At 30.0% G+C, this 12,112-nt stretch overlaps 1 protein-coding gene across 1 annotated transcript; it reads left to right on the forward strand.

Annotated features, from left to right (window-relative positions):
* Positions 1–1,800: 1,800 nt before the first annotated feature.
* Positions 1,801–3,423, forward strand: LOC124920693 (60S ribosomal protein L30). The gene is made up of 5 exons (XM_047461247.1): positions 1,801–1,952; positions 2,067–2,172; positions 2,266–2,367; positions 3,040–3,108; positions 3,200–3,423. Exons 1-5 carry the CDS (start codon positions 1,932–1,934, stop codon positions 3,238–3,240), a joined length of 339 nt encoding a protein of 112 aa, XP_047317203.1. The 5' UTR covers positions 1,801–1,931; the 3' UTR covers positions 3,241–3,423.
* The last annotated feature ends 8,689 nt before the right edge of the window (positions 3,424–12,112 follow it).

The following is a 12,112-nucleotide window of genomic DNA, read 5'->3' on the forward strand; positions in this document are numbered from 1 at the left end:
TTGCAACTCACTCACTCGTACTTGGAGGCGAATCCCGAAGAATGAACAAAATTGATCTTTATGTCGAAATTGGAGCATTAATTATGATGAAGTCACGCAATTTAATATGTTTAAGATGAAATTATAAACTAAGTATTGTTGTTTTAAATAGTTTGTTTGTATGTCTTTTTTGTGATGTTTTGTTATTTGGTTATTTAAAAATTAGAAAAAGTTTGTTTTGCTCTAATTTATAAAGTCATGTAGAATTTTTATTCTTTTTTGAGAAGTTTTTAATGAAATGTGACCTAAAACGTTTTCTAAAAAAAATAAAAATATGTTAAAGTATGTTTTTAATTATCTATTTCGCATCATTATAAAAAATATCTTTTAATATAGAACCTCTTAGCTCAAATATATATATATATATATATGATAACATTTTACACACATAACAAATTATCACACCACAAAACTGTTATGTGAGTGTAAACTATCATGTTATTAGTTTTGGTTTGCAGATTACACGTGTTCTAACAAACTAAATTACTTAACTTATAAAATTTAAAATTAATTAAATATTTTTATAAATATATACAGATGAACTTGTGACATTTTTATTTTTATTCTTTTATTATTTTTTATAAGTTTTATATTTATATTGGAGGACAATGTTTTTTAAGTTCTATTCCTTGTCATGCAATTGTGCTTGTGCATATACAAACCTCCTCAAAGAGCCATTGTGTTATACCAACCCTAAACAAATCTCTTTATTTTTCTTAAGTACCATTAATTTATATGTACTTGCATGAATATAAATAGTCTATCCAAAATATTTTATAAATTAAATTTACAACAAATTAAAATAGAGTAATGGTATACAAAGAGAATTTGAAAATTCACTGTTATATTGAATTTTCATTCCACTCATATCATTAATCATGAAATAAGGGCTGGGCTGGGATGCATAGGCCAACACAACCAAATTGATGTATTAATTTTTTTTTAAATTTAAATCAATATTTAATTCTTTAATTTTAAAAATATAAATTTTCTTTTATTTTTTAAGTTCACCCTATATTTTTTTTATAACCATCACAACTATAATTCTTGGATTTGTCCATAATTATCAATAAACATAATATTGATAGCTTTGGCATATCCCATTAATTCTATTCCGTAGCGGCAAAAAGATGTGGATATCAACCCTAAGTTCCTGGGTTCGAGCCCGTCGGACGGCAAGTTCTGCGCCTGGTTAAATGATTAAGTGTGTTTGCGGGCTACATACTTAATCCGTTGTCCTATTTTTTTTTTTTAAAAGAATTCAAAAAATATACATTTCTTTCAATTTCATTAGATGATATAAATCCTTATTGAAGACAAAATTGTTTGTGGAATATTTTATTCGTTCAATCTATCTACTCAATAAAAAAATAATAAATATATTTTTTTTAATTAAAGTGATTATTTCTCCTTCTTTATCGAAGTCTAAGGCGAGTATTATAAATCTTAATATAAAAAAATGGAACAACGACATCAAACTTATCGTGTGACCTCTTATTATCGTTAGGTTAGAAAAGCGAATACAAATCTTAATATAATATAATTGAAGGGCTAAAGTAATTTATGCAGAAATAATAACATTTGAGTCAATCTACTCAATAAAAAAACAATAAATATACATATATATTTTTTTTAATTAAGGTGGTTATTACTCTTTTTTTTCAAAGTTTAAGGCGAATTTTACAAATCTTAATATAATTGAATGGCTAAAATAATTTATTAAGAAATAATAATATTTGGGCCTGTCGAAAGATGAAAGCCCAAATATGACTTTACATTATTAACACACAATATAAACCCTAATCTTGGAATTCTAAGTCCCTCTCTCTAGCCGAGCTTTCTCTCTCAACCCTCTCATTCTCGCCGCATCTGCAACAACCAGATTAGCGACCATGGTGGCGGCTAAGAAGACGGTTAATTTCTCTTTCTCTACAATCTCCTGTCTTATATCGATCTGATTTATGGAATGATCGTCGATCTACAATTCAGTATTCTCAAAATGTTTACTTTAATTTATGTTATTCCAGAAGAAGACTCATGAGAGCATCAACAACAGATTGGCGCTTGTGATGAAGAGTGGAAAGTACACTCTCGGCTACAAGACTGTCCTCAAGACTCTAAGAAACTCCAAAGGTTGTATTTACAAATGTTGCTTTTTCATTGTTGCATACATTCCTCCTTAGATGTTTATGAACTAATTTTGATTTACTGATCTGGGTTTTTCAGGTAAACTTATTATTATTTCTAACAATTGCCCACCTTTGAGGAAGTCTGAGATCGAGTACTATGCTATGCTTTCCAAGGTCGGAGTCCACCATTTTAATGGAAGTAAGTATTCCCTGTGTTAATACCAGTTTTAATATCATTGCTACATGTTCAAGAAAGGAGGATTTGTTCTAATAAATATAGTTTCATGTTTGGACATTTGGATTCTGATTATTTTAACCTGTCATTTGGTTAATTGTGCATTCTAAAATGAGATAAACTGTTCATTCTTTGCTGATATTGAATCCAGTGTCTCCCTGATATCATGAATAGGTCATGACCATAATTTACAATAACTTCATGAATAAAATCAGCAGTCTTGATGATTCTAATAGATAATTGAAGATGATAACTTTCACTTCTTCATTGAATCAATTATGTATTTCAATAAATGCAGAAGGCATATGATCCAAGAAGTTTCTGTAATTGCTTTGGTGATTTCTTTGTTCATAGATATGACAGATTAATGTGAAATGATTCCATTGATTTCTAGAATTATATTGAAGTCAGTAGGGTTTAGCATTTGTCTCATTGAGTGATTATTCACATAATTGGCAGACAGTCTTGGCAATTGATTGTTTGTTCTTTGCGTGTTTGTAACGGATAATGTCACACCCCACCTTGTGAACTTGAAAGTTTCGATAAGATTTATTGCCTTTACTTAGTACAGCAGAGGTGAAAAGTTTCATTCTACAATTTAGTTGGAGTGTTAATTTTCTCTGTTTCTTTTTGTAGACAATGTTGATTTGGGAACTGCATGTGGAAAGTATTTCAGGGTCTCATGCCTTAGCATTGTTGATCCAGGTAATTGCAATTATTCCATTAACCTCATTATTATCATCACATTCACTTTAAATAATGACTGATAAAAAATTTGTGTTTGTTTGTTCAACAGGTGATTCTGATATCATTAAGACACTCCCTGGAGATAAATGAGTTAGTTAGCCATAATTATCTTATGTGAAAGGCCTTTATCTTCTTCAGACACTACTTTGAACTATTTTCATCAATTTTTATTTATGAGATTTTGTTAGTGAAAAGTTATTTTTGTTATTCATCAGACAAATATTTGTGTTATGGAGGAAGACCTTAATTCCATTTGCATGTGTTGATGAACTGTTACTACTGTCTTATTTTCACTCAAATTTCTCTCTTCTTTTTCCTTTGATAAATGATTGTGAAATCTAATTTTTCTGTTTTATGAATTGGGTTTTTGATGAAATAAATTTATCCGCAATATATTATAATTTCCAAGCTATAATACTGAATTATGTTATATAGCCTATTGTGTATGTTGTGCCTACTATGATGATGTGATTTTTCAACTATTTATAAGAAGTAAAAAAATAATAAAAAAAATTATTTTATTTTGAAGTGTTTTATTAGTTTATATAAAATGTTTTGGTTAAGTAAAATAATACCATGAAATTACTAATTTTTATTATATTAAAAACGGACAATTTTAAATATTGTAGTTTTATTTTTAATAATTTAACTTTCTTTAATAATACACTAGCAGATAGATAAAAATTATATTTATAAATTTGAAAAAAAAATATCCACCTATTTGAGATCTTGTTAATTAGCAATATTATTTCTTATCTAATAAATCTCTCTCATATTATTCATTTCAACCATCTCAACAATACTAATATTTTTTAGTATAATTTTTAACAAACCATATCATTAATTTCTTTATCTCACTTCACCCTTAAATTAACAAATTTATCCATAATATTTTACCACCAATATATTTTTTTTCCAAGGAATATGTTAGTATTAATATCGTGATCTCACTTCGAGTATTTTTGTATCTCAACCATCTCATATCATTACCACGACCATTTTACCCTCACTTCAGCAAACCAACCATCAATCCAATTGACCTTTCATTTCGTGATTTCAGTCACACATCACATTCGATCAACCAACCATCTCAGTCACATAATTAACCAACAACTCTCATTATTAATATGATCATTTGTTATTGGTCTCTTATCCTTCAGTAAACCAACCACTAATCTCAATCTTATCGACCTCTTATCCCTTGGCAAACCAACCACTAATCTCATCGACCTCTCGTGACCTCATACTTTCACATGCTTAATTTCTCGACAACCAACTACTAATCACAATTGACCTCTAATCTCGTGACCTTACGATTCTTTGTTACTGGCCTCTTATCCTTCGAATAATCAATCACCAATTACAATTGACCTCTCATCGCATGATCTTATTACTTTCATACTCCCTTATCTCTCGCTAAATCAATCGTCAATCTTAATGAACCTCTATATCTTGTGACATCACACTTTTACGCGCCTCTTATCTCTCGGCAAACCAACCACCGACCTAAATCAACTTCTTATCATTCAACAAACTAATCACAAATTCCAATGTTACCTCCTCTTATTCATCGGTAAACTAATTATCAATCACAATTGATCTATCATCTCGTAACCTCACACTTTCACACTTACATGCCTCTGATCTCTCGGCAAACCAACAACCAATCTTAATCAACCTCTAATCTCGTGACTTTACGATCCTTTGTTACCGACATTGTTATCCATTGACAAACCAACAACAATCCTAATGTTATCGGCCTCTTATCTCTTAGCAAACCAACAACAATCCTAATGTTATCGGCCTCTTATCTCTTAGCAAACCAACCACGAATCAAAATCAAACTTTCACATGCCCCTTATTCCTCGACAACTTAATCAACAATTTCAATCACACTTTCACACACCTCTTATCCCTCAACAAACTAACTATCAATCTCAATCGACCTCTAATCTTGTCACCTCATTATCCTTTATTACCGTCTCTTATCCCTTGACAAACCACATATCAATCACATTTTCACAAGTCTCTTATCCCTCGACAAAATAATCATTAATCTCAATCACACTTTCACATGCCTCTTATCATTCGATAAACTAACCACCAATTCCAGTCATATTTTCACACGCCTCTTATCCCTAAACAAACCAACTACCAATCTCAATCACATTTTCAAACACTTCATATTTCTCGGAAACCAACAATCAATCTCAATCACAGTTTCACATGCCTCTTATCCTTCAGTAAACCAACCACCATTCTCAATCGATCTATAATCTCGTGACCTCATGATCCTTTGTTATTGACATTTTATCCCTCAAGGGCTTCAACAAACCACGTCTCAATCACACTTTCACAATTCTCTTATCCCTATGAAAGAAAACCACCAATCTAAATTGACATTTAACATTTTGACCTCACACTTTGGTCAATAAATATTTGATTTATTTGTTACTGGCTTATTATCCATCAACAAATATAATCTCAATCATTCTTGGTTAAAGAGTTGTTCTTCTTTTGTTATATTACAAGTTCGAAACAATAATATAACATTTTTAATTTTATTTGTTATGTTGCAACTTCGAAACATACATATAACATTTTTATTTTTAATCGTTTCAAGTTTATGGGTAGGTCAATCTACGATCCGACTCAAGTATACATTTACTCTCACATATATATCCAAATTAACCCACCAATGTAGCCCAGTGGTAAGAGTCGGCTTAAGAGACCAAAATGTCACGAGTTCGCTTCAATATGGAAGCGCTTTGAGTTTAAGCGGGGAGTCATGACTGAGGGGTGTCATGCTAATTCTTCTTCATTCAAATATATATATATATATATTCAAATTAACCACAACTCTCAACCCGTCAAACCAAGCAAACTCAAATTAAGCATTATATATTAGTTAGTTAAAATATTGAACTTATATTGTTAGTTTAGTTTGTTAAAATTTCCGCGTTCATCAAAATTAAACCCACTAATGTTGCGCGTTCATCAAGTTTGACGTTGAATTTAAAATATATAATTTTATTAGTTTAGTTGGTTAAAATATAGTTTTGAAATATGATCCGATCCACCGGGAAACCCGGTTAACCAGTCGTCAAACCGGGCTGGGTTGATGAAAAATCCAAAATGCAATCAACTCAGTTAAACCCGGTCAATCTGCCGGTTGGACCGGAAATTCAGTAGCTTGGGTTAACCCAACGAGTTTTTATTATTTAAAAAAAAACACTTCTTTTCTTTCTCACTTATCACTCTCTGAGTTATCTTCCCCCCACTTTTTGGTTTTAATTGGGTTTACCTATATTTAATTCTATGTTGGTAGTTTACCGATTTTTAGTTCTAGACATTAAGAATGGTGATGATTTTGGTGGGACTTATTTTGGTGAATGGTGTGAGCGTTTTGCGAATAATTAATAGTTGATATTTATTTTAATTGTGTTAATTATAACGTAAGAGTTTGTTTTTATTTTAATTGTGTTGTCCATAATAGAGGCAATGAACAAATTGTAATTGCGAAACAATATTTTAAATTTTGATCTTTACTTTGACTATTATTGTATAAATAATTTGATGAATTTTTGCTTCCTAAACCCACTGATTGAATCAGTTGACTCACCGGTTGAACCAGTAACATAGTGACCCAGTTCCTTCACCCGGTTGATGACCGAGCCGAGTTTAAAAAATATGGGTAAATTATTGTACTTGTTTTTGTTAGGTTGCAAGTTCGAAATATACATATAATATTTTTAATTTTATTTTTAACCGTTTCAAATTTATGGGCAGGTCAACCCACGATCCGACTCAAATATTCATATTCTCACATATATATTCAAATTAACCACAACTCTCGACCCGACAACCAAAAAATTCAAATTAAGCAATATATATATATATATATATATAACAATAATTTATATTCTTTTGTTTATTTTTCTTAATTACTAATTTACTAAGATATTTATATTTTATAAATATAGTATTGAATTAACCTAATTAATATATATAATATTACCAAAACTAGGGACAGAATCTTACATAGCTGTACTTTCTAAATTATAATATATTAGCTGTTACTATGCATAGGAGACTTGCCACCAAATATTATTATTATTATTAAGTTTCTTTAAGTATTGATTAATTTGATAAATTAGACAAACCTATTTAGGGATTTCTAGTTTCCGGCTCATTATTGATAATATTGATGTCCCTCTTAAATCTCTTAAATCAATCTTGTGAAATGTTTTATTTTTTATATCAAATATTTCATTGAAAAATAGTCAAGTAATATATATATATTATATGTATATATATATATTTTTTCTTTTTCTAAACATGATCCATTATATATATTGTAAATTTTTAAATAATGACTTAATTATATTTTTATTTTAATAAAATAATATTAACTTATTTTCAGAACAAAACACTGATTTATTTATTTATAAATTTTGAAAAAGAAAATGTAACAATACGGAACATTCTCTGTATCAATTATTAATGATATTTTGTCTTTCCATTTAAAAAAAAAACTTGAATAAATGAAATGTTTCTAACAAGTGGTAATTTTTTTTTTTGAAATACGGTTAAATCAATTTCATTAAAATCACCAAAATGGAAGAGTCACTAATCAAAATTAGACAAAGTCCAATTATGATTTAAATATGAAAATCAATCCTAAAGAAACTAATTAGAAATAAAGATGATGGTTACCTTTTATCTCATGTCATTCTTCATTTTTTTTTTCTTTGGGTCAAATTGTTACGTTGGAATTGAATTAATTTTTTAAATCTTACTATTTAAGACTATTTATTATTAAAGTTATACAAAACGAGGTCAAATTTTGTAGTTAAAACTCTCGTTTCGTTAAAATTTGATAGTTAAATTAGTGACTCTAATATTTTATTTATTTATAAATATCACATTAATAATAAGATAACGACATTTGAAACCATTAAAAAAAACTTCATTTTTGTATAATTTTAACCATAAGTTAATCATAAATAGTAAAGTTTTAAAGAATAAATTTGAAATTTCAATTTATCACCATAAAAAATCTCAAATTGACAATTCAATCATATATATATATATATATAAAAATGATTAGGTGATGGAATTTGGTGAGGGAATGACTTGGCATAATCTTATTCGCTGAAAAAATCAAATAATTTCTCTTTTTTCTCTCACTTTTACATTTCCAACCAATGAAGGGTGATGTCAAGTCATTCCCTCACCAAATTCCCTCTCTCTATCACTCTTCATATATATATATATATATATATATTTTTTTTTTTTCGGATATAGGTTTCATTTTGATTTCCTTTAACTATAGTCTTTGTAGTTGAAGTAGGGACATAAAGTTATGATATTATGAAAAACGCGTTTTCTTTATAAGTCTTTTTTATAATTAAAGTAAGTAATCTTAATTAATTAATTAGCCACTTTAACAATGATGATGATCATGGTCCATCACTCACGCTGCTTGTACGCGGCCTGCCTCGACAGATCGAAAGTTTCTTTCAATCTCATTACTTTAAGGTTAATTAATGTTACAAGTTGAAGCTGCCCACAAACATTTTTCTATAAGGTTTGTTGGGTTAGATTGGGACAACTTATAAATTTTAATCTTATTTAAATTAATCAATTTTATATATTGGACATTCAACCACTTATGAACTAAAATCTTTTAATAAGCAAGACAAGACCAATAATTTTACTAGTCAACTATCAATTTTGAGTCACTTAATAATATTAGTTGTACTTAATTTTTGTTGTCTCTGTTATTCTTGGAATTTATGATTTGTTTCTAAGTTGTTTTTTTATAAATTATTTGAGTGTGAAAACTCAACCTCATAATAATGAAAACATCCATTTGTAATTTAAATTAGGGGTGGCAATTCGGGTAACAGATCGTGTTTCGTGTCGTGTATTTCTTGGTACACGACCCATTATGGGTCAACTCATACACGACTCATTAAGCTTATTGTATCTACATTTTTAACCCCAAACACGAACTGTGTTAACAGATCGACACGACACGACCCGTTATACGAGAAATTAATTTCGGGTCAACACGTTTACACGACACGATCTGACACGAAAAGTCACAAAATAGAACTAAAGAAAGGATTTCTCAATATTTCCCTTGCAGATCGAGTTATGTTTTTGGGAGAGAAAACAAGTTGAGAGTTGTACCTACCGCGGCTAGCGAATGGTAAAGGGGAAGGTGAACAGCGGAGTGAGATGATGCGGCGAACGATGGAGGGGGAGGCTTGTGGCTGGAATGTCCGTCTTGAGTTGGGGTCGTGAGGTTGGGTGTGGAAAAGTCTCAAGAGTTTTATGAGGGAGAATAAAGAAAGGAGTTGACTTGGGTGTTTGAGGAGGGACAAGTTATTTATAGGTCAGAATTGAGTAACATATCAAACATGGCTCACGGTAGACACGATAATGCCCCGTACACGACTCGTTAACAAAATGACACAAAAAAGAAACGACATGAAAAAGACATGAACCGTTAATAATCGATCCAAACCCGTTAATAACGTGTCAGTGTCAAAAATTGTCATCCCTACTTTAAACTAGTCCCCATTATAATAAATATGTAACTAATAAAATAAATATTCTTTTTAATTTAAACTATTATAATAAATATGTAACTAATAAAATAAATATTCTTTTTAATTTAAACTTGAATAAGTACATTTAACAATTTGTATATAATAAATTATTTATAAAAACAATAACTTTTAATCTGTTATAGTTTAGAAACAACAAAGTCAAAATTCAACTTACTAGAGTATCTTAACCTAAAAAAAATCAAATAGTCTATATCAAAAGTTACAAGTTTGATTTTTCTTATAAACACATTAAGTTGAAACTATGAGTTAGAACTATGAAATTCGTACTACCTTTTAAATTTAAAAAAAATATAATCGAAATCCATCCCTAAAATATTTCAAAACCAAATTGTCAAATTAAGGTATATATTTATTGAGTACAAATGGAAGTTGAGACATTTTTTTCAATCCTCTCAATTTGGGAATACTTATTGTTAAAATTCTACAAAAACGAAGTTTTATCTTAATAGTTTTGAACGCCGTTAATTTATTATCTACGTGACATTTATAGGGAAATTTGATAAAATTACCCTGATAAGACCCCTAATTTCAAAAAAAATGCCCACGCTTGATAAATCTTGCAAAAAGGGTCTTTAAGCCCTGCGAAATGTCCGTCTTACCCCCCAAACGCCCACTTTATGCTCAAAGACGAGAAATACCACTCTCACATTTTCCTCTAAAATGCGTTTATGAACTCACACATTTTCAATGAAACGCGTGAGTGGTATTTCTCGTTAATGGAAACATGCGGTTTACAACTATCGCATTTTATATAAAACTCTATTATTAACTCACGTGTTTTATAGTAAAACACGATAGTTGTAAACCGCGTCTTTCATCATATATATATGTACTTAATTAGACCTAATTTTATATAAAAAAAACTTTCCATTCACGACTCTCGACTCTCTCTACAACCCACGACGACTCTACTCTCCATCCCCCGAAATCCTATCCCTCCCATTGACACGACCACGACCTCTCTATTTGAAGACCCACGACTCTTCGTTCTCAAATGAGTAGGCTTATTTTATGTTATTTGATTTGATGATTTCTTATTTAGTGATTATGAACACTAGGTTGGTTATAGTATAACTATGTTATATTCTTAGTTACTGAGTAGGAGTTTGCTGGTAGGTTTCATGGAAATACAATGTGCCAATAATTGCCCACAAGTTTACTTCAATGGACCTATTGGATAGGGTGCTCCTATCTATTAGATCCATTGTAGCAAACTTCTGGGAAAATTTCTACATTTGATTTTTTGAAACTCTACCAGCAAACTCCTCCTCGGTTATGCTTTACTGGATTTCCATCATCAACTCACGCAATTTACAACATAACTCACGAATATTACAATATTAGTGAGTTATATTATAATATGTTGTATCATCAACTCACGAATATTACAACATAACTCACAAATATTGTAATATTCGTGAGTTATGTTGTATCATCAACTCACGCAGTTCAACACAACTCACTCACAAATATTGTCACAAACATTGATATCGTTTATTGATGTGAATTGTTTCAACATATTACAATAATATTACAACAATATAGTGAATTGTTTCAATATATTACAATAATGTGAACACTTCATGGCTCTAAAATTTGGTGAAACAACCTGACTGCCAATTTTTCTCTAAAAAAATTTCATGTTTATCTGATAGGCAATTTTCTAGCCCAAGTTTAGCAGTCAGGTACTTTATATACATTAATACAAAAACATCACAGTCCCCACTTATTATTGCTTTTGATACTTATGGATGTGAGATTCTACAAAATGTTAAAGTGTCCATGGTAGGGCTGTAAATGAGTCAAGCTACTCGTCAGCCACTCGTGAGCCGCTCGGTCAAAGCTCAACTTGAGCTTGACTTTGACCAAGCTCGAGCCGACTCGTTTAAAATTCGAGTCGAGCTCGAGCTCATATAATGTTTGCTCGATGACTTGTCGAGCTTTTTCGAGCCTAATTATATAATATATAATTTTTTTTATATAATATTAAAACTCAAATAATATATTTTTTCCATCTCTTTCTCTTCAAAGCCCATATGAAGGCCCACAATCCATAAGTAAAACCTTAATTTCTAACATATCTATTATCTACATCTACGACTCTTCATCTAACCTAATCTTCTTATCTAATAGCCTCTTCTTTCATTCTCATCTAACTTAATCTTACTCTTCATCTAACCTAATCTTCTTATCTAATAGCCTCTTCTTTCATTCCCATCTAACCTAATCTTCTTCATCTAATCGCCTCTTCTTTCATTTTTCCTTATAATCTTCTTCATTTAATCGCCTCTTCTTTCACTCTCTACCATTCTTTCACTTTT

This window comes from Impatiens glandulifera, chromosome 1 (assembly GCF_907164915.1).
Source record: "Impatiens glandulifera chromosome 1, dImpGla2.1, whole genome shotgun sequence".
Lineage (NCBI taxonomy): Eukaryota > Viridiplantae > Streptophyta > Magnoliopsida > Ericales > Balsaminaceae > Impatiens > Impatiens glandulifera.